The 23,822-nt window shown below is 45.2% G+C and overlaps 1 protein-coding gene across 2 annotated transcripts in view; it reads left to right on the top strand.

The window, feature by feature from the left end:
- The window catches only part of CAMTA1 (calmodulin binding transcription activator 1), an 814,502-nt gene extending 793,688 nt beyond the window's left edge, over positions 1–20,814 (top strand). For both annotated transcript variants that reach the window (XM_080800235.1, XM_080800232.1), the window contains 6 exons: positions 1,857–2,044; positions 2,542–2,788; positions 3,620–3,691; positions 6,701–6,894; positions 7,628–7,702; positions 19,358–20,814. In XM_080800235.1, the coding sequence (XP_080656361.1) occupies positions 1,857–2,044; positions 2,542–2,788; positions 3,620–3,691; positions 6,701–6,894; positions 7,628–7,702; positions 19,358–19,421 (840 nt within the window). In that variant the 3' untranslated portion in view covers positions 19,422–20,814. The remainder of the gene's footprint in view (positions 1–1,856; positions 2,045–2,541; positions 2,789–3,619; positions 3,692–6,700; positions 6,895–7,627; positions 7,703–19,357) is intronic.
- Positions 20,815–23,822: the final 3,008 nt, after the last annotated feature.

Here is a 23,822-nt window from a genome sequence, read left to right as displayed (position 1 = left end):
GTGTCGTGATCCTGAAGTGTTCTCACACTGACACGTGTTATAAAAATGGAGGACTTGGGGGGGGCGACTGTAGAGTCATAGTCTTCAGTCTCCAGAAATACTGCTTTGCTTTTAATTAAACATTTGGATACTTTCATGGAAAAGGTATCAGGCTAGGACTTCCTGCTGCTTGAGTCACAAAGCAACAAGCTTATATGGAGGGAAAAGAAAGGCTGCAATATTTGTTTCATTTTTATTCCTATTACAAGAACCATTCTTGTTTGTTGAAAATATAGAAAATTACCCAGGATAAGTGTTTAGCAGCTTCCTGTGGTATACCTCACGTCCCATAAGGCTTACCCCCTCCAAGTGCTCCATGTAATGTTAGTGTGCCCCTTAGAGCTCTGCCATCAGCCCCCCAAAGTTTCCCACACCCCTTTGCAGTCGTCTCTGCTCCCGCCCCAGCCCTAGGCAGCTGCCAATCTGATTTCTATCCCCAGAGTTCTGCTTTTTCTGGAAATTTCATACAAATGGCATCCTAAAATTTGCAGGCTTCTATGTCTGGCTCCTTGCACTTAGCATAGTGTTTTGGAGGTTCATTCACGTTGTAAGATAAGCATTTTATCACCTTTGTACGGATCCTTTCAGGATACTTTCACTTAGAAACTTACACGGCTATTGTTTCCATTTCTATTGTCAAGAGAGACATGCAAGGAAATCTTTAGAAAACCGAAGCCGTATCTCTAAGTCTACTGAAACCCGCAGTGGTGCCGAGCAGCTCTGAGGAGTCCACTTCTCTGTTGGGCGTGTGTTTGGGGCTGCCGGTGTCATCAGCCTCACTGCCGTGCATTAGTAACAAATGATTCATTTTTCTCACATGACAACAGGTGCAGAGGTTCATTGGCTCAGGGGTGCCAGTAGGGCCCAGACTTTTCCCTGAGCTTTTTGTTCTCTCTGGCGACAGCTCCTCCTGATTCTTGCTGCTGTGCGCTCACAGGGTGGGTGCTGGCGCTTGTTGGGAGCCAAGGCAGGAAGAAGAGGGGAAGAGCCAAGGGCATCGGTGCTGTTCGGCAGGAAAGCCAAAGCTTTCCAGGGATGCCTGGTGGCTCAGTCGGTTGGGTGCCCGCCTTCGGCTCAGGTCATGATCTCGGGGTCCCGGGATCCAGCCCCGCGTCAGGCTCCCTGCTCTGCGGGGAGCCGGCTTCTCCCTCTGCCCGCCACTCCCCTTGCTTGTTTGTTCTCGCTCTCTCTGACAAATAAGCAAATAAATAAAATCTTTTAAAACAAATTTTTAAAAAAAGCTTCTCCCCAAACCCCACAGCAGATGTCTGTAGAGTCTCTTTGTCCAGAAGTGGGTCACGTATCCTCCCCTCAGTGTGCAGGAGGGTGGGAGGTCAAGGAGAGGGTTATCTGACTGGTTCGTGTCAGCCCGGAGCCGGCCTCTCCGATTGGCTCATTGCTGCCCTCTACAGGACCGGGGGTCTCTAGGCAAGGCCCAGGTGGCAGGGACAGTGGCCTTCCTTTAGGTACCCTGTAGCGTCACCATGGTAACGTGACAACTTGCTGAAGAGCTGCCCAGTCACAGTATCATTAAATGGCTGATCCGAGCTGAGAGCAGAGAGTAGACACAAGGCAGAAGTTCTCTAAGACTTGAGTGTAAAGGTATTTGGCCAGACCACGATTAGGAGAGGATCAGGTCTCAGCATATTTGGCTGAATTGTATAAAACCTTACAGTGATACTGGGGTGCACTGGATTGAGGTGGAAGGACTCCCTCCCTTCGTTTTTCTTCCCAAGGGTGGGTGGGGTGGGGGGAGGGGCTGGATAACTCCTAAGGTTTCCTCTTAACCTGAGTGTTTTGTGAACTCTGGATTCCAGGTGAACATGATGACCTTGGCAGAGCACATCATTGAAGCCACACCTGATCGAATTAAACAGGAGAGTTTTGTGCCCACGGAGCCCTCGGCATTGGAAAGACCAGACACTGCCACCATCAGCAGTACCATGAGCTGGCTGGCCAGTTACCTAGCCGATGTCGACCGCCTGCCAAGCGCTACGCAGATCAGGTCAGCGGAAGTCTGTGGGCCACTGGGTGGCGTGAATTCCCCGGCTCAGCGCGAGGTGTGGGAGGCTAATTAGAGCTGATGAATGCTATGTAATAGGAGACCTCATGAAGGAAGGACGGAAACGCTGGGACAGGTTCCTTCACCACTTTTAGATCCCTGCTCACGTCCTCGCCTCTTCCATGACTTTTCTCTCCTTGTAGCACTTGGGAGGTCGTGTCCCATGATGTCCCCCGACCCATTTCATCTGAAGATTCCTGAGGGCCGGACGGCATCTTCAGTGGCTTTCGTATTTAGCATAGCGCTAAACTCGTGATAGGGACTTAGGAGGATCTCGCGACCTGAAGGACAGTTAAAGTGTGGAATATGTTTAACAGCTGACAGGACTGAACGAAGGCATATTCGTAGTAGTGGCCCTTGTCTCCTTACTAAGCAGTATGTGATGGGGGTTGTGCTGATCAATCACCAGTCTCTCTCCCTTGTGTCTCCTCTTGTTTCAGAAGTGCATATAACGAGCCTCTCACCCCTTCTTCTAATACCAGCTTGAGCCCTGTCGGCTCCCCAGTCAGTGAAATAGCTTTTGAGAAACCCAGCCTTCCCTCGGCAGCAGATTGGTCAGAATTCCTGAGTGCGTCTACCAGTGAGAAGGTGGAGAATGAATTTGCTCAGCTGACTCTTTCTGATCACGAGCAGAGAGAGCTCTATGAAGCCGCCAGGCTTGTCCAGACCGCTTTCCGGAAATACAAGGTAAAATAGAACAGAGTCCTGACGTGGCATTGGTAAGATCGGGGACACAGATGGAAGTCAGGATCATCCTAACTAGAACTCATGCCCCTCGCTTTTTTTTTTTTCCTGAGTCTGTAGAACCGTTATTTGGAATTATCCTGCCACATGAAATTTTAGTAATAATTTTCAGAAGCTGTAGGGAAATTAACCAGTAGAGTGTGGTTAACACCATGTCAACTTGTTCTTGGTAATGATGACAGATATTTAGTATTTAGTTAGTATAGAGGGAGTTGATACCTCTGCCACAAGGAATTAATAACCTAAAGCAGGGATTCTTAAGGGACTGGGATTGACTGTAGGCAGCCCATGAACTCCTAAAATCTTGTGCTAAAGCTTGTGTGTGCATCTGTGGTGGGAGAGGGTCTGTGGCCTTCCGCAGATTCTCAGAGGAGTCTTTGACCACCCCGAGAAGGTGTTAAAAGCCAGTACTCATCAGTCCCAAAGTCAGAGTGGTTGGGGTTATGTTAGGAGAGACGATGGAAATCTGGCAGCGTATAAGGGCAAATAACACAAAATGTGATTTGTTAAATACTTGCAAAATGAATATTTCTAGACCTCCTAACACCCAAATATCATAGTTCTATTTAGAAGGAAGAATCAGATTTATTCTGTAAGTTCGTTTTTCCTAATTTCTACTTGTAATTAATTACTACTGTATTTTTATAAACAATGGGGCCTCAGAGAAGGTTATAGATGAGTAGTAATTCTACTCAAGTCTGAAGAAAGTTGGCATTTCTTACAAATCGTTAATTCTTACACTGAATTGGATTTTTCTTTCACTTTACCCTTCAGGGCCGACCCTTGCGGGAGCAGCAAGAAGTGGCCGCCGCTGTCATTCAGCGTTGTTACAGAAAATACAAACAGGTAAACCACAGCTTTGGGGCACAGTAGGAAGTACGCCTACTGTGCCTACAGGACTCTAGCGTGTAGTGTGGCCAGAGAGCGCTATGTCCAGCACCTGATTCAAGGACAGGCTTTGAACTGTGTAAACCAAACACCAGAGAGGAATGTTCCAGAGTGGGGGGTAAAAAACGAACCAAAAACCATCTGCCATTAAAGTGATGTCGCAAAATAATTTCTGTTCAGATTGTTGGCCTTTCAGTATCATGACCACCTGAGATGCTGGTCTGACACAGAGAAAGTTATTTGTGTCTGAAATGAGGCTAATTGTAATTGTACAGTAATTGTCCAGGTACAGTACAATAATTGTCCAGGTACAGTAATTGTACCTGGAGTAATTGAAGGACTCTAGGGAGTCTGATGTGGTGATCAGAGAAGAGAAATTATGGCGGTTATCTTTGACATTGAGCTTTAGAAATGATCCACTCTCGAGCCACTCTCCTTTCAGCTTCTTCTCATCCATTTTCAAATGAAGACTTGGAAAAATCTCCAAAAATCTTAAGAGGCCCAGAACAGCTTATACGGCTTGTGCGTTCCTTAGTTAAGAGATGCGGGAAGGACCCCTAAGTGTTCTTTCACGCCACGTGACTGTTTCCAGAACACCCCGTAAGGCTACCTACCTGCCACCACGTGGGAAAGGGAACTAATGTGCACGGGGCCCCGAGGATGTACTGTACCTTGCATCCACATCATCTCACCGCATCTGCTCCTTACAGTTACTGGCAATAAACAATTTTATGTCCCCCTTACCATGAAGAAGCTGAGGCTCGGAAATGAAGTCAGTATTAGATTTTCTGAACCACCTGGGTGGTTAGAAAATGTAAAAACTTGCCTACTTGAGTTTTGACTGGCCCATATGAGAAAGTTCAGGCCTTTTAGTAGGTTCCAGAACCTTTCAGCAGACAGTGCTCTAGGTAGGTTTTAAACTTTTTTACTTAAAGGAATAACACATGCTGAGACGGGTAGCGGTCCTGTGGAAGTGTATTGTGTTCTCCTGCTACGAGGCAGGGCTCGCTTTGATTTCTCATACGGGTTGCCATGTTCTTGAGCTTCTCTCGGCTGAAGCCCTGCTAGTGGAAGGGGGTGGGCTGGGAGGAGTCTTCGACTTCTAACCCATTGAGTTCATGATCCCAGAAAATGAAGGTTTATTGTGTAAACGCTGGCACCACGGTACCTAGCTCCGTCTTCCCGTTAGCACAAGTGAGACACACGAGGTTCCCAGTCTGTGGTCACAACAGGTGTTTATTCCAAAACACGAGTCTTGGTTTTGGTTTTGGTTTTTAAAGTCCCGTCCCAAGAAGTGTCGTCTCCAACCAGGAAAACAGAAGGCATGATTTTTTGAAATACTGACAAGTATAAGACAAGTATTTTGGAAGATGGAAGGCATTAATGTAGCCAGAATGCCTTTTTTTTTTTTCCAGTTGGGAGTTTTATTGGTTCTGGTTTTTAATTTCCTTCTATTCAGCAATCTAACATTAATCTTGTATTTTCTGTTTCTCCCCAAGCTGACATGGATAGCCTTGAAGGTAATGACACCCAAGTCCCCTCACAAACCATTCCACCAGAGTCACAAACTTCACACCCATCACCAGCTATAAGAAGGGGCCATTAAGACGGCAGGGTCAGGAAGCAGGCGTCCTCCCCTCGCCAGGCGCCTAACCACAGCGCATCTCTGGGGCCCACGCGGTTATTCAGTTGGAGTGGGTTTTGGCATTAACAGTCATCAGACATTTTCTTGGCCGTGTCAGTCTAAAGAATCCGTCCAAGCCAATTCCCTTGAGCCCAGCCAGCTACTTAGTGCATCTCCCTCCCTCCTGCTGGGCCTCCCTGTGGCCCGGTAATTTCTGAGCATGCGGTAGGCACCGGCCGAGGGGAGGAGAGCCACAGGACCCTGTAGGAGAGCGCGCTGTCTTCAAAGATTTGGGGGCAAGTGAAAATGGAAAGCAGGTCAGACGAGACTGAAGAGGATTTTTGTGCGAGGGTCTTGTGTCTTGAGCATTCCAGGGAGTCAGCTCCCTCTCCTCACTCCAGCTTCCCCAGGCAGAGATGCACGTAGGCACAGGCGTTTTCTCAGGAGTAGTTTTCCCCGGGATGGTAAGTCGCCTTCTTGCAAGCCAAGCGCTTCCTTGTGACTTCTTGTCCCCGGAGTCCTATTCCATTTCAGTAGTCGTTTGGACATGGCATTTTTTTTAAATGTGGAGAGCTCTGTGTTCGTTGGTGCCTAGAGACGGAAGTGCAATAGAACTCCCTTCTCCCGCGCCGTCATCCCTCCCCCGAGCGGTGCTGCCGGGCCGGCCAGAGAGCTGCTGGCGCCAGGTCCCGAGCTGGCCCCGGGCCTGCGACACTTGGCCCGCTTTCATGGCTTTACCCCTGTGTCAGTCTGGTGAGCGCTCGTCTTTCTGCAGGTTAGATGTCTCAAAGGTGTCAGCGTTTCATGATAAGCCTTGTATTTGGGACCTTGCGACTCAGAAATGTGTCCTACGGAACCGTAGTTAGGAAGCAGCTGCCGACTGCGCTGAGTGGGCGTGTGTGTGGTGGCGACTGGGGCGCATAAGGAAGGTTATTTTAAAATGCTTCAAAATTGGAGAGTAAATATTAATCTTGAACATTTAAGTTGTACTTTCTAAATACGTTTTTACTATTCCTAAATGTCTACGCGTATTGCTGTTAAAAAAAATTTTTTTTCAAGAAGGGCAAAATGTTTGATATTTTGGGGGAAAAGCACATTCAAAGCAGTACATGGTCTGAAGGCAACCCTTAAACTAACATTTTGCGTTTGGGGAAGGTAGGTGAAAGTGTTCCTAGTTTTCCTCTTTGATGACCGAGCCCAAAACAGAGACTATGATGATCAAGGGGGAAAAAAAAAGCAAAAAGAAAAAGATGTTTCTCTCCCCCGTTCCCCGGCACGCTCAGTGGACACGGACTTGTGTGGCTCCTGTTGTTACTGTTGTGCTCGTTCTTGTTTCCCTGCAGTATGCACTTTATAAAAAGATGACACAGGCTGCCATCCTAATCCAGAGTAAATTCCGAAGTTACTACGAACAAAAAAAATTCCAGCAGAGCCGGCGTGCTGCTGTGCTGATCCAAAAGTATTACCGGAGTTATAAGAAATGTGGCAAGAGACGGCAGGCTCGCCGAACAGCCGTCATTGTACAACAGAAACTCAGGTGGGTTGACCTCTCACCGGGGGGGAAGCTGTCTAGGCAAGAGAGCCTTGGCATCGTGGGGAGAATGGCCCTGCCCCGACGTCGGGGGCGACTCGCCTGTGGTGGGACTAGGTGCTGTGCCTGCGTGTGGTGATGCCCGTGCTGTCGGTCCCTCCGTGCTCAGCTCCTTCTCATTCCTTCTCTCTAATCCGCACCCCCCACCCACCCTGGGTCATTTTGGTGTTCCCACCGACTTCAGCTGGGGTGGGAATCTGGCGGGACCCACGTTCCTGCTCAGAGCCGGCGCTCCGCTGGGGAGTCCGAATTGTAGCGTCATTGCACGGGAGCCCTCGGGAGGATAGTGAGAGGCCGGCTGGGCCATCTGAGAGAGCGTGACAGGGACTCGGAAGGCAGTGAGACGCGCTCATAGACGTTCAGCAGAGTATCAGACGCGGGCGAGTCAGCTTCGACCCCGAGAAGGCCTGTCTAAGGCCGGAAAGCCTTCTTCCACCAAACAAGCTCAGGAAGGGTTGTGAAAGGACAGCTGGGGGTCCCCGTGGGTCGCACGTGGGCCCTGTGCCCATCACGGCCACGGGCGGGGCCGCCACCCCCTCCTTCCTTCTCTGCCAGTGCTGTCGGGTTCGCTCCCTGAACTGTTTGATTAGGGGCCTCTGTCGCTGCTCACCTGTGTTCGGCGTGTGCGCGTCAAGCTTCACGGGACCTCCTCGTGACAGTCATGTTCCGGCTTTTTCAGGAGCAGTTTGCTAACCAAAAAGCAGGACCAAGCTGCTCGAAAAATAATGAGGTTCCTCCGCCGCTGCCGCCACAGGTAACCCTACTCTCCTCTAGACAGTTTGCTCACCGAGAGCCAGAGCCCAGCCCTAACCCTCCCGACCACGCATGACCGGCCGCAGCGCGGCCCCGACATTCCTCGGGGGGAAGGTCCCGGTCGCAGTAGGAGAGCAGACCTCACTAGGGCCCGAGTTGCTGCTTCAGGAACCGGGGGGCCTGGCTCAGACCGCGTGGCAAATAGCGGAGGCTCTCACCAGTGACTTTCTGTCTTAGTCCGGGGGTGAGGACAGCTGAGGGGACCAGCTTCTAATTCCCGTTTCTCTTCAGCCTCTTATTCGCATGCCACACGCAGCAGCTCCTCCCTCCGAGCCCCTAGTCCTCCCCGGAGCAGGGGAGCACCAGCCCAGCTCCCGTCTGGAAGCTTAGACCAGCCGCCCCCCAGCCAGGCTCCTGCTGCGCGCGGGTGCCCTCTGCTGGACGCGGCGGGAAGGGGCCGCCGTCTGCGCGGACGCGCGTGCATTTGCAGTTGGGAGACCGGCCGGGGCCTTCCCGGGAGACGGGGCAGCGTCCCACGGAGCCAGCTGAAAGGGTTTCTCTTTGTTTCCTCAAATTCGAGCCTCCTTTGTGAACACTAGGCTCTTCCCTTAGATTTGGGGGGAGCTGGTGAGATCGTTTGGTTTTCCTGAGTAGGTGAGCACTCCGGTCTGACATCCGGCCCCGCGGCCTTCCGAGATGTTTCATGACCCTGTGTGGTGTCGTTGCTTCCCTGTGCGGTTCCAGAGCCCAGCTCTGGAGCGAGCTCTTTGACGTCTCCTTTCCTCGTCCTGTTTCACGGTACCTAGAGCCTGAGCCCAAGTGTCCAGATTCAATTCAGGTCCACAGACGTTCCCTTTTACTTCAGTTTTTCTCGCTCCTAAACCCGTCTGCTTGCTAACTTGGAAACTCTTTTGGCTTTGAGACTTAATAGGGGTTGGCTGGCCATTTGTACTTTGACTTCTGTTAGCAAAAGAATTCTTTTCTATGATGTTAAGGAAAGGGGCACAGAGCCACACACGAACAATGATACAAACTTCCAAAAGAATATTCTTTAGGATATATCTGATATTCTCTAACTGGAATGCTGTTTGGAAGAAGCTAATGTCACCCCCTAGGCCTCAGTAGCCCACCTGCTCTCTACCACGTAGCGACTGGTCGGTCCCTCGTAATTAGCCGGCCAGCGAGATTTCAGGACCGACACCCAGCTAGGAAGTCTTGTTAGGAAATCCAGATGAAAATAGGAGGCACCTGTGACATAATCACATCAGTTCTAGCCTTCCCAAGGGCCCATCTCGCTTCGCTCCCACTCTGTCCCACGTCTGCCAGCAGGACAGTACTTGCAACCAAATAGGGAAGTTGATTCTCTCCGTTCGGTGAAAACTCTGGGACTCCCCTAGACCTTCTCTGGAGGCTCTCACATGTGCTCGCACTCCCTCCTTCCTTATTCCTCTCCGACCTGCAGAATGAAAAACACAGGAAGGCTCTACCCAGTCCTGCTGAGACTGCGTGTAACGCTTTCCCGGCTGATTTTATCTTCAAGAAAATTAGCTTTAGGTTGCTCTTCTTTAGGCCACTGTGAACATACCTGAATGTCCACAGGCCGCACTTTCCTTGCTGTTTCTGCCGGTCTTCTGCCCAGGCTCTGCAGACACGTGTAGGTAGTGCAGCCTCGGGCGTTACGAGCAAATGGACGTGAAGTCCCACACTCCTTTCCTTCTCTTTCTCATCCAAAGCCGTGCCTTGTGTCTACACCGGGCGAGGTGAGCGGGTTAGCTACTTAAACAGAACATATGTGCATTAAAGGCTGCCCCCTCCGCCCCCCATCCACAGTAGACTGGGCCGCTCTTGTTTTCAAAGCTCTCTTTCTGTGAACTAGTGGAGAAGAAGCTCATGATTACCTTTCTCAGGTTCCTATTTTAACTAGTAGCAAGCTCTTGAGGGTAGCGAGAAGGTTTGTTCTGAGGAGAACATCAGATTATGGACTCTGAATTCCTGGCTCTTTTCCTTGCTTGCCCTGGAATAGTTCAGAGGTTAGGAGGGATGTGCAGGCAAATTTTATTGACCTCTGTATGCCCACTGGGCCAGATCCATAAGTCTCTTCCCATCCCTGGATCCTCCAGATCAATAGAACCGAAAGTCTGAGCTCCTCTTTTCCCTACGAGGAACGTAGCCCTGGCTCCATTCTGGGGTAGTGAATATTATTTTAAAAGAAACTGTCATGTGTCCTGGCCCTGAGAAGCATGAAAATAGAAAACCTCATATGACACCCTCTCAGGAAAGGTAGGTAGATAATGGCTTCAGGAATCAATGAGAGGTGTCCCATTTCTTAAGGAATTTGCTAAGTCATACGACCCCCACAGTTTGAGACTTCACGGTAAATCGAATGTCCTACCTGCTCATTTCACATACCCCATCACCACTCTCCTTTCTTTCCAAAAAAGGAAGCACTTTATACTCTTTTTCTGTTGTTGTTGAAATAAAGCTATGTATAAGGTTTCTGTTGTGACCCTCACATGCTAATAGCTCTCTGGTATTGTTTTACTGTCTAAAGCCCCCTGGTGGACCATAGGCTGTACAAAAGGGTGAGTTTAGCTGCCTGCTAGCCAGTGTTTACCTTTATCTTCCATTTTCAATATTTTGCTTTTTGCTTGCTTGCATGGGGCTGCAGCCTAGGTATGCCAGAAAGTTTCACATCCATTTTGAATGAAATAAGATAAAATGAAAACTAACCCTAATTACTAACACTGCTACATTATACAACATGGCAATAGTCACATACAGCAGACGAACAAATGCATGAGTGAGAGAAAGGGAGGGCCTCCTGAAACCCCGCAGGGCATGCTTAGAAGTCGGTGTTGAAACAAGGCTGCACCAAAAGAAAACATCCAGCAGGTGGTTCTTTGTGATTCACATAATTGGCCACAATGAAATTCACTCAACTACTGCCACATCCAAATTCCTAAAGCAAAAAAGCTCACCAGGTGATGCTGCTTTTTTTTCCCCTTTTTTGTTTTTGTGGTTTTTTTAATGAATCCATTTCTTATTTAGAGTTACTATTTCCCGGTTACCCTGTTCCTATAGTTTCATTTCTAAATCTCCCTTTCCCTGGTGCCCTGAGGTAAGTCAGCGCACGAAGCTGTTTTTTCAGAAGCAATGCAGGACATTCGTTAGAACACAGCGAGCAAACCTGACTTCCAGAATTTAACGGCAACGCTGAATAAAGACAACGCGGTGTGAAGTGTCTTAAGTCTGTATATCTGTGTTGCAGTGAAGATTGGATGTTCCAACAGAATTTGTATTTTAAAGAAATGATAACAGGGGTATTTAGTAGACCCTGTCGGTGTCCTTGAGATTTTAGAATAGGACGCTGATTTGTAGGTAGGCCCAAGAAGCAGAAGTCTCTGTCAGACCAGACCAGAAGTCAGACCGTGCCTGAAGTTCCAGTAAAGGATGTAGTAGAAATTGATTTAAAAGCCAGGAATACCATTCACCAAAATCAAATCTGAATGTAGATAAATTTGACAACTTCTGTCTGACAGACTTAAGACAAGATCCACTTAAAAAATGAACACAGGCGTTACCTCTGCCCAGTCACCCGGGTTCAGCGCCCTCCCTTCCCAGCCCTACAGTCACACTTGAGTCATGTGTACGATTCCTGAGAAGATGTTATAATTCAAGAAGTCTAAAACTTCTAATATTTCTGGAGCTAATATTTTTCATCCAAGTACACTTCTGTGAATGCTGACATTTTATTCATTATATCTTAAGTCAGAGGCCAACTACCTTTCCTGTAAGAGGCTTTAGTAAGATAGTGAGTATCTTGGGCCCCATGGTTGCTGTCACAGCTGTTCCGCTCTGCCATCGGAGCGTGCGAGCACCGTAGATAATGCGCACGTGAATGGTTCTGGCAGGTGTGCCAGTAAAACTTTATTTACACAGATACTCGTTGGGCTGGATTTGGCCCATGGACTGTAGCTTGCTGACTGATGATAATAGAATTGAGTTTTTATAAGTTCTTCCGAAAACAAGACTCTATCTCTATAAAGATTCCAAGTCTCACCTGGTTAAAATCATAGATAGTCACTGAAAGAAAATGTATTTAAAAATACATAAATAAAGCAGCTACGCTGGTCTATAAGTGTAACTTAGTCAGTCCTCTTGAGCACCAGGCTGCTGTTCACAGTTGTCCCATGTGGTAGAGCTGGTTCAGAGACGTCTGTGTTTGAAACCTAAGAGAGAAGGGGGACGCAAATCTCCATTTCTTTCTCTTTCTGTTCCCTCTCACTGGCTGCGTACATAGATAATATTTCTTTCCACTGAAAAAACAAACAAACAAAACTCCCAAAGAGCAGATGCATGCCCGAGGACTCAGTTTAACTAACAGTTGTAGTGTCTTGCATGTGCAATTATTACAGTCGCTGCAAGGAGCCCAGTAAGAATCTAGTAAGATTGTTGCTTACGCACTTCTGTTAGCTTCTGGTATGTCAATGGTCCTTTTGAAGAGTGCATTTTCCAAAGGTGCTCTTCAACACCAGAGCCCCTACCTTAGCTTCCTCGGCACCTGCTGCATTCCGTCGCAAGCTCCTAAAACTCCTCCCCGGGCGCGGAAAGCTAGGAGCCGAGCTCGGAGCCAAGCTAGGAGCGGAGAAGCTCGGGTTCATCCTGGAGTGGTCCTGTTTCTCTCCCTGTGGCTCTAATTACCAGCAAGATCTCGCTCCCTCTCTGTTCCATCAGAGAAGTCAAAGGGGGTTCCCTCCAACAGTCCCCAGGTTGAAATGACTCTTGGGAGGCAGAGCATTCTCGGAGGAGAGTTCTTATTCCTGGAATTTATGTCAAAGAAGTTAATGCACTTATTCGTGTACGCTGTGTACCACACTTAAGACGTTTAAGGTTGATACATCAAAAGATAATACCTGAAAACTGAAGGAATTAAGTTTTGTGGCGCAGTGTTTGCCAGACACTGTGGAATTCTGCCTCCTGGAGGGATGAAGCGGAAGGCTGTCTGGAAAGGCAGGTGATGTCGGCCATCTGAATGAAGGCACAATAGGCTAATTCCAGGAGCACAGCGATGAGAAAATACCACCGTGTCTTCCAGTTTTTAGTATTCACTAATACTAAAGGGGGAGGCTAAGAAAAAGCCTCCCGTTCACCGCATCAGCTCATTTTCGCCCAGCCTTCCATCCCGGCTTAGCCCCTAGTTTACCGACTTAAAACCATTTCCAAATTCCCAGTAGCTCTTGTAGGGACTTGTTTTGTCTTGGACACAATAGCTGTCCGCTTAAGAGAAAACTTTTGTTAGGCACAGAGAGCTATTTAAATGAACGGTCTTAATTATTATTTCAGTTAATTTAGGAATTCTACTTCCAAAAAAAAAAAAGTGGAGGATTTCTGAGATTGAGGAAGTCTTTGGGGCCCACATGGCTGAAAACACTCCTTTCCAGCATGGTTTTGAATATATCCAACAGGGTGTTATTTAGTGTCCTAGCAGAAAACCCAAAGCACCTTGTATGTCAAGAAATAACAAATACCGGAATTTCCTGACAGATGCATCCTCCAGGTACTGAGACTAAACAGGGCAGTCCCTCTTTTTCTAGCTAGAAAATGGCTTTCCACTTCTCTCTAAGATAGTTGTTTTTTGTGGGTATCAGGAAGTGTTCTCACAGACCAGAGAGACGACTCTCCGAGAAGCTATTCCTAGATAAACTCCTTTTTTTCCCTGGGATGATACTTCTGTGAGGGCTTTACCACCTAGAATAGTCACTGCAAACACTGTCATACACAGTGGGAACTCTGGTTTTCCAATAACCTGTCTTAGTGAGTTGCTGGCCTAGTACCTGCGTTCAGTAAAGGTGGGCAGAGCTACACAACTTACATAAAAGAACCTTAATTGGAGGAAGAAGAGGTAACACTTTCTGGCCACAAAATTTTAAGCAAGGGATTTTCTCTGTATTTGACAACTGGGTTTCCAAACTCTTGACTTTGCCAGATGGTGCCAGTTATCTGGGTAAGTAGTGATTTCGGTGCTGACTCTTGAGAGCCGTCCTGTGAAATCTCTTCAGTGGGTCGTTGTCAAGATCTGCAGGTTACACTAAACACCTTCTGCTTTGTGGTATATACTTTAATCCAAGGGATGATTCTCTGACGATGCCTGGAAGGCTCCTGGTTATTGGAGAGAAGTAGACAGTGCTCTAGGTCAAGCACGGTGACATCACGCTTCCTTAGTTAAATAAGACATGAGGCGTAGTTCCCAAGCGGCCCGATATATCCGGTGAGGAGTAGGAAATGAATGTGTGGGATGTGTCATCATGGATGTAATTCAAATATCCAAAGTAATTTTGTCTTACTTGCCTCTTTTAGGAAATGAATATTTTTGGAACACAGTGGTGTGTGTTAAATTGCAGACAACATGCTCTGTGTCATTCTTATTGGGCCTCTCTGTCTTTTTTGTTTTGCAATCCAAATGAGATTTCTGGAAAATGGCAAGATCTCTCTTTTCCTAAATTCCCCACGAGCTATTGCAGCTCTCAGAGCAACAGGTAACTCATCAGAAAGCCGCATCTGGCTGCCCTGTATATTTTTGACGTCCAGCATTGCAAGAATATACCTGCTGAAATCCACTGACTCATGAAACATTTCTCTGGCTGAGCGTTCCTGAGTAGATGGAATGAAGCCGCTTTGCCTTATGCTTTACCCACGGAGCCATTGTTTGCTACAAGTTTCGGAAGCAGACCCACTTCATGTGTTCATGAATTCTCATTGGACGTCTGACGGGAATAAACCCTGTGGGCTTTGCTGGCTTTCAGTGCTGTTGCTTACTACATCACTTCGGTACATTAGAATGCAACATTTGTTTTTTTTTGTTGTTGTTGTTTTTTCTTTGTTTTTTGGGGGGGGGGTGGTGGTTTTTTGCGGGGTTGGCATTTTGTTTTGTTTTATTTTTCTTGTTGTTAAGACTGTAGCAGTATCCCAAGGTGGCGATTCTTTTTAGCCTAGAACGCTCGGGCAAATCCTGGGGTTGTCTCCCATCCCTGTTGAATGGTCACAGGTCAAAGTCTTGCTGCCCTAATTACCTCAACTCCAAGCCGGCCCTAGGAGTACCGTTTTCCACGGTGCTGACCAGAGGCGGTGAAGTGTCCTCCTTGCAGCTCTCCGTATGGTAGCAAGAGCCACCGAGCTACAGAAGTTGTAGTCTCTGTCCCAGTTAACTATCTGTCCCATCCCATGGAAGGCTGCTTTGCCTGTCTTCTGTGTGGTGAAATTCAGAAGCAAGTGTAATTATAGTGGGGTTTGTTTTTAGATGATCAGGACATCCTTAGGTTAGGTTCTTTCTTGGCCCTAAATGAATCTCGCAGGTATAACTACTTTGGAGAGCCAAAACCTCAGTGAGCTTTAGCTGCCTGTAGATAGCGCGTACCATGCGACGGAAGTCTATCAAACGTCTGTATTCTAAGTTCTATGAATGCGGTGACTGGATTTTCAAGCATAATTCCAGCTTCAAAAATTCTGGTCTCTATTTGCCAGTAAGTGTACTGAAAACAGTAGGCTCTTAATACAGGTAGTACCGACAGCGGTTCAGTCCGTTGATCTTGGTTTGGGACCATAAAATAATTTTTTTTTTCTCCACTGAATTTTTCAGTTGGGTGTTTTGTGTCATGTGATTGCACATTTGTGAGATGTCATCGTAGTAAAAGATGGATAGAAAAACATAAACTTTTTTTTTTTTTTTTTGGAGAATGACAAGCAGGAATAATTATTACAGGAGTATACTCCTTGTAGCACATTTTGGAAACAGAAATAAGCAAGGAGAGGGGCGCCTGAGTGGCTCAGTGGGTTAAAGCCTCTGCCTTCGGCTCAGGTCATGATCCCAGGGTCCTGGGATCCAGCCAAGCATTGGGCTCTCTGCTCAGCGGGGAGCCTGTTTCCTCCTCTCTCTCTCTGCCTGCCTCTCTGCCTGCTTGTGATCTGTCTGTCAAATAAATAAATAAAATCTTTAAAAAAAAATAAGCAAGGAGAAAAACCCACAGGAGAATAACACCTAAACTTTTACAACCCTTCGTGGTAGATGTACGTGTCGTCAATATGGGCCTTTTAGTGGCAATTCACGTCCTGGCAGAGATAAGGCAACCACAAATTTCTGTAACTATTTGAAACATCTGTTTTTTAAGATTTGTGAAGGAAAATTCAAGTATCAAATGTTCTAAGTTACCTCGGTGATAGAGTTAATTGTTCTGTTTCTTCAGCAGTAATATACCAGTCAAACATTACTTTCTGTCCAATTGACATTTGACATTAAACAAAATAAAATAAAAAATTAGGCACCTGTAGTCTGTCCTAATAATCTGCCCTCCAGTAACTTAGAACTCCATTTGTGACTTCAGTAGGACAGATTATGAAGGTCTCAGTTTCATCTAAACCTCAAGGGAGAAATTGACATCTGTGTAGTCTGCCGATTAGAAATTGGAGGAGGATAAAATGCTTCCCTTCCCTTGATTCTTATTCCCACTATTTTCAGATCTCTGGTCCATCTTTATAAAATTGTTAAGTGCATTTTAAGTGTAGGAAGTTTTGTTCTCCTAAACACCGTAGTAAAATCAGCATAAGGTCTCATAAAAGACAGCATTTCAGAGTTGAGGAAACATAGTTGTTAGGAATAGAGATATTAATTGTTATCAATTTTCAATAATGTACTCCTCTCATGCCACAGAGATTGTCCAAATGCCTTTGGAAAAACCAGTACTGTAACTGGGTTGTGTTTTTTTTTTTTTTTTCCCATCGTTTTGTTCTCCTGACTGTATATTGGAGGCAGCGGGGTAGAGAGGCGAAGTCAGACAGGCCTGGGCTCAAATCCCCACTCTGCCATTTGCTAACTGTATTACCTGGGGCACGTTGCTTCATTGCTTTAAATCTCAGGTTCTGCACTTATGAGTTGGAGAGAATGGGAATGTGTCGGGAGGACTAAACGAGGTAATGAATACTTAGCCCGTACAGCCATTGGAACAGAAGCCTTCTCTTCCTCTTCCCGAACTCCTCCTTGAACATCTGATTTAAAAAAAAAAAAAAGCCTATGCCACTGAAGCCATTTGGGTATCATTTATCATGCTGACGTACTGTAAAAACTTCATCATGAAACTGAGAACCAAGTTCTCCACCATAGCTCGGGGGTGATGAAATCCTAGAAATCAGGGCGACTCCTTTTTCCAGTGTAGACGATCGTCACCACCTCTGTGTATGGGCATGCATCTCGCCTTGACCTAGAGCCATGTGAGGCTCTCTATTGCTAGTTCATAGCAGAATATTTACGTGGTGACTTCGAAACCTCATGAAAACTTAGTTAACTTTTTAATTAGTTTCAAAAGAAATTGCAAAAACAAAACCAAAAACCTGCAAAAACAAATGTGACCATTTTAACTAAAAGAAAAATGTTCAAGGTTTAACCCACTGTGATCAGCAGATGATAGCTTCTTTGGTAGGAGACTGTATGAAACATTTCTGGTTTACAGTTCACTCTTTATTCTTTCATCTCGATGATGAACTTAATATTTTTAAAGCATTCCTCTTCACTCTCGAAAAACTGTGGATGGACATCTGTGTTTATGCTGTCAGGTTTTGAGTTCAGGGTTCTTCAGGTTCTAGAAGTCTCATCAGTGATGGAGTCACTGTTGCATATCTGTGAATGAGTTCTGTACTGGTGCAGAAATAAAATGTTGTCTTCAAAGTGGCATGCACATTTTGCGGGATTCGCAACAAGCTCTGCACAAGTACAGATATTTGCATGCCCAGAAGTAGAGGTGGCATCGGTGCATGCCTTGCATTTTTCCAGCCAGAGGGCTGTTAGTATAGAGTTTGCATGTTTAAAAATTGAACACACAATATAGCATGTTTCAATTTTTAAAAAGCCATTTATTTATCAAGTCTGCATGTCCAAAATTAGGGACCAATAATGATGCACAATTCTGCACTGTAATATGATCCAAATTACCCTGAAACTTAATAATCCATGGTATATTTAATTACAAAATTTGAAACTAAATAATACCTGGGTCCAGTTGTGAACAGAGCAACGTGTTCTAAACGTACCTGTTGAGGAGGAGGGATTTAACAGTTTTGAAGATACACTGTTGATCAAGCTGGACCTGGTGTATTTAGTAAATAAATCAGGCAAATAAGTTTTCAAACATGATAATTTTTTTCAGTATTCATGATGATAAAATAATAAAGCTTTTTTTTTCTGAAAGAGAGCAACTTCTCTCTGAAGAGATTGTATCAACTTTGCAGAATACTCAGAAATGATTCTGCTTGGAGGTGGTAAATATATTGTTTTCTTCAATTGCTATAATAGCATATGTGTCAGGCCATTGAATCCCAGATATCAACAACAACTTCCTACTGCTTTTCAAAATGTTTTCTTCCCCCTGAGTGTTAACAAGAATCTATTTAGAAAGTAAACGGGCATTTGCTTTAAGATAGAATCTGAATTGACCAGTATCACTTAAGATAACAGCAGAAACCTTAGCCTTGGAGAATCAGAAAACTGTGTTTGGGGATTACTGACCTCTCTAGAGGCCCCCAGGAGCAAAACAGAAGAGCCTTTTCCTTGTCGCGCTGTTGAGGTATAGGGTATCCGTGTCCTGAGAAACAGCAGCTTCTATTTGCCCGAACCCACCCTCCCACACCCGTTTTAGGAAACAAATGTTATCACAGGGTCCGCAGAGCTCACGCTGCCTGCCGTGCACCGCACGCGCTGCCTTCGGGACTCAGACCCTGAAGTCACACTTGCATTTGATCATTTGGCTATTAAGGCAAGATCTCAATTATTTGTCACTAAAAGGAAATAATCTAGCTCACAACCCCTTCCCGGGCACCCCACCTACGTCAGGTGGCCATATTCAAAACCCAAGACAGAGTTTTATATTGAAAACCATAGACCAGAGGGGATCGGTAACACGTAATTTGCTGATGTGAACTTCCCATGACTCTGTTGACAACGATTTCATTTAAATTTGTTCACTACAACATGTTTGATAAATAGAACACAGTGGTACGCCCCCTGTTGCTGTCCATCTGGGAGCACGGGGGGAAGTGACCCGAACATCTTAGAAAGTGACAGTGTGGAATGGGAGGAAGGTAAGGAATAAGGAGACTCAGAAAGACTGCACGATGCACGAGCGCAAGTGGTAGGGCCGTGCAGGCGTCCGATGGGTTGCAAGATACCTTCCGTCTTGAGTCTGTGAGCAAAGCAGTTCAATCCCCGGGAGTGTCAGAAGCGAAGCAAGTGTGTGTGCAGTTTCCCTAACGTGCCTCCCGTGGGACTGCTGGGCATTCACGGTGGTCCCAACAGGCTACAAAGGAAAGCCAGGCGAACAGTTACCTTTTCCTAAGACGAGCACGTTACCGTCACACGTGACTTAAAGCTGTCGACTTCCGTTTTGCTTTGTGTTCAGAGCACTCGCTACAGAGCAGAGTTTCAGGAAGGGACGTGTCTTTCTCTTGAATGTTTCCCCCAGGAACTTAGCAGGAGTTTCTTTTGCCATCAGTCTTCCAAAGGGTTTTTGTCTTGGTTTTTCACTTCGGAGGGAATGGTCCCGCCCTTCCCCTCATCCGGCCACGGTTTCACTATATAGCTATCACCTGGTGTTCTGTTCTGTTTCTCTTCCAGAGTGAAAGAGTTGAGAAAGGCCAAGGAACTTGAAGACATACAGCAGCATCCCTTAGCAATGTGACATTGCTTTTTCAGACTGTTTTCATTTCTGTTTTTAGCAGAGACATGCAACGACACACACACGCACGCACACGCACACACACGCGCACACACACACAATCCCTCTGCAGTTTTGGGGAGATCAGCTGCAGGATTTTAACAGGAATGTGTTGGTCATTGCATTTGCACTTTCATGGACAACTTTTAATTTGATCAGCAAGACATCTTGGAACTCAATCTTCTGTTGGATCATGGGAAAACAAGACACCACGAGGAACTGAAAGAGGCTTCCTCTACTTAGGAAGAAGCCGGTTTCCTTCTCATATAGGGCTGTATTCAAACATCGTGTGGAACTGTACAAATATTTATACCAAAAATATAGACAAGCAAAGGTGGGGATGCACTAGCAACAAAAGAGAATGCTGCTCCTGCACCTGTCAGTTACTTCCAAGAAGCTGAATCTTTGGGATTGATTCTCAGTGGAGGGCTTAGATCATACAAATCTTATTGGGTCCGTGTGTTCTCATTTCCTTCACTGATCTTATTTTATTTTAATTTGTGTTTGTTTTAATCTCTACAGCACACTTAATGCAACTTTAAAAATCTGCAGGTTTTTAATGTCTTGTGGAAATTTGCAGAGGGGCGGGTGTGTGGTAAACGGGTAATGCATGGGAACTAATGAGAAACAGCTTACAGAGTTTAAATTTATTTTCTTGTCCCCACCACCTCCCAAGAACCTGCGAGTATAGTGATCATCTTGTCCCTTTTGTCATGCTCAGCACTTTAATTTTTGGGCCTTACTTTCATGTGCAATGAGATTTACTTAGAGAATTGGTACAGCATGGAGCTTTTTTTAGTAACCTTGGAAACTGTAGTCATTCTAAGGAATCATAAACCTTGCCTGGACATTTGCCACCTAAAAGATCAGTGTGGTGCTGCGTTCTGGCCAGTAAATTCCATATTTTTGGCTATAATCTCATCCAAACTGAGCAGTTTCTGTGTATATATAGAAGGTAGAATCGGAAAGTGAGAAAATATTTGAAAGGGATTATATTAATTGCTAAATATTTTATTCACAAAGGTCAATAACATGGCAAGATAAAATTATTTGTATAGTTTTGTCTGAACGAGCGAGAAAAAAATGTGGATGTATTGTTTGTATATATTGTATATATTAAAACAAAGAGATATGTGCATGAAATCAAGAAAAAAGAAATGAACAAAAGCAAAGCATTAGTGGCTATGGTCTGTAAAATGAAACAAAAAAAAACTTTATTTCACTATAAGAGTACTTTATTTTAAATGTTCTTTAGAAGAACATTTTGCTAAAGCATGACTAAACTGCAAAAAACAAAAAACAAAAAAAAAGAGCTACTGTATTTAGACTTAGGATAAAAGGCAGAGTAACATTACTTAAAAAAAAAAAAAAGGATATGTTTACATTTAATTTTGGCTACCAGGAGTTTATTTTATTTAATTTAAAATTTTTTTGCCAACGGTGCCAAGTAATGTGAATGCTAATATTGCTTAAGAAAATTAAGTTACTTTTGCTAAACAGATAATCATAAGATGAATCCGTATATAGCTTAACACCATCCACTCACTCCAACAAAGAACACTTAGAACGATCAAAACCTGACAAAAGAAATGGTATGACAAGTAGGAAAACGTCTCACGTTTTTCATATCTCCTGCTGGAAATCAGAAAATGGAACAAAAATTGCACAAAAAATAACTAAAAATTTAAAAGATGCAAACTGGTCTCGTAGGGTTGTCATGGTCTGTTACTCTTTCCATATAACGAGGAGCCAAAGAAATCTGATGCTTTTAAAAATTAAACTACTAACGTTAAATTGAGAGAATAAAGTTCGAATTTGCTGATGCCAGTTTAAAATTCCCAGGTAAAGTTTCAGGATCAGTTGGTGTAAAGCTGAAGTGATAGTTTTCGTTTTGTTTTCTTTTTCTTGGTTCTGGCTGCCAACTGTAAGTTAAAAACTAAAGGCTCGTTGTGAAGCCTAAAAATATTCACAAATAAGCTTTTAAACTGGTGTCTTTAGAAGGAAGGTAGATACAAAAAGATTGTGGTAAAAACTGGGGTCAGTGCTCTTGGTGCCTTTTCTATAATTGTACTTGTTTTTTAATTACTTCCTTTCACTGCCAACCTCGGATTACTGTACAGTATACGTCTTACCGCTTGTGATCAGCTTTGACAACAGTGACAGCCCCACAACCAGTAGCCACCTGTACATTTGTAAACTGACCTGGCTCGATTTTGTTTTTAAATGTGTGGGTTATGTTGCAGCTGTTGCACTCCCCCCACCCCAAATACCTATTATTTTAAACGATTTGACCTGTAGGAGGACACTGAGTAATTTACAAAACACACAATTGTATCCATAAATGGGAATAGGAAGGTGAAAGCCAGCTCTTTCAGAATATCCCATATTAGAACTGAAACTAGATACGTTTACTCCATTTATTATGGTACAAATAACTGATCTTTTGACAAGAGTAATGACCTCAGTGGATTTGCTTTAACCCTCACGTTTGTTTATTTATTCATTTATTTTTTTAATGTCTCCCATGCTACATTATTAGCCGAGTAAGTTAGAAACTTCTGGAAGATAAAGACTTAACATAGAATTAGGAGGGTTCTTACGGAGGGGATAGGAAGTAGGTTCAAAACCTACCGGTGTAGCCCACCAGTACAACTGTGACTCATAGGTGAGGTACGAATGCACTTCCACTGAAACGAAGCATTTCTGACCGCTTTTCCTTGGTTGTGAATCTTAATTTTGAATATAAGATGATAGGTAAGCGCAGCTTTCTTGGATAATCTGAATTCCCAAGTGCCAGGAGTAGGACTTCATTATAAAATTAATAGCTAATCTTATTCTGTCTCCTGAAGATTTAATTGCTATTCTTGTTACCCATTTGAAATCAGCTGTACTGTGTGAACGAAAATAAAGACAATAAACCGAACCCCTCTCTGGCTGCAGCGTCGCTTATGGCAGTTCCACACAGTAGTTGGCGCCCAATGGGGGGTCCCTGAGACTTGCATGTAAAACTAGTCTAGATGTCTTCTTTTTTGTAAGTTTTATTTTTGTAATTGTGCATGTGAAGCATCATTGAATCAATGGATCTGTTGAAGAACCCAGCTGCTGGAAACCATGCAAAATGTTTTGAATTGCCCTTAAAATATGGAAAATGTTTTCTGAATGCTTTATATTCTTTCTGCTGTAAATTAAAAAATGAAGAAAATTTCCCCATACTATGTGTGTGCTTTACTTTAACTTTACCTGATACTGAAATCCGGGGTGACCAGCCTGTTTCAAACCCAGACGAGATCACTTCCCTGGATTTCCTTAGATCTAGAGACAGTGTTTTGTCATCAGCTATTACAGAGCTTCAGACGTGTCCGTAAGAAAAATGTCTTAGTAAGCCACTGCCCCTAGAACACTCGCTTTTCTCAACCGTCTTCTCAGGCACCGCTCAACATGCCAGTTACTTGAAACATAGAGACGCCAATCTAAATTCACCACTGCCGCGAGAATCCTCTGCTGCTTCTGAAAAGGCATTTTCCAGCTGACTACTAATACGCATCTTCTCTTCTGAGAATTCTGTCATCATCTCCTTTCCTTTCACTGCAGGGTGTCATCTCGTCTCCCTGGTAGTCCCTCTTCCACGGAGTCTGGTGTGGATGCTCCCGCCAGACCCAGTCTGCAGGATATCTCCCAGCTCCACCAGGCCCCCGGTGGTTTCTAAAGCCCACTGCATTCAAGCGACATTCTCTTTTCTTGCTGATCCTCACTCTTTATTCTGTCTTCTTTTCACCTGTCCCCCAACCTGCCCCTTCTGGTTGGGCGGTGCAAACCATGTCCATTTCCGCTGCTGCCCTTGGTCATGTTTGTTCATCCCTTGCCTGCAGAGTTCTCTTCCTACCTACTTACCCAACTCAAACCCCACCTCCTCCGTGACACTCTTGTTTATTCTAATACACACTAACATCTCCCTTTTCAGATTGTTACATCGACAGTGGGAAAAGACAGTTCGGTATTTAAGGATTTTAGTTTTCATTTCTCATCTCCTCTGCCGGTTGACCTGGCAGCGTTCTGCAGTGTTCTGGGGTGTTCTGGTTTGTTTTTGTTTTTGTTTTAAGGTAGGCGTTGTCTACGCTGGTAGGAATCCTCCCAGTAACAACTTTAAATACACGGCAAAGTAACTCACTGCATTTGGATCTGTGCCTCCGCCCGCAGCCGACCAGAAGTTGAGGACCTACTCTGTGCCGGGCCCGGGAATGCAGAAATACAGAAACGAAGCACAGCCCCTCATGGCCAGGCTCCCGTAGACAGACTGTAGTACGGCCTGTGCAGTGACAGACACTTGAGTCACCAACGAGCACACGAAGAGAGGGAGTCTAACCC

This window comes from Martes martes (genome assembly GCF_963455335.1).
Source record: "Martes martes genome assembly, chromosome: 4".
Classification (NCBI taxonomy): Eukaryota; Metazoa; Chordata; class Mammalia; order Carnivora; family Mustelidae; genus Martes; species Martes martes.
This window is presented reverse-complemented; position numbering and strand designations above follow the sequence as displayed.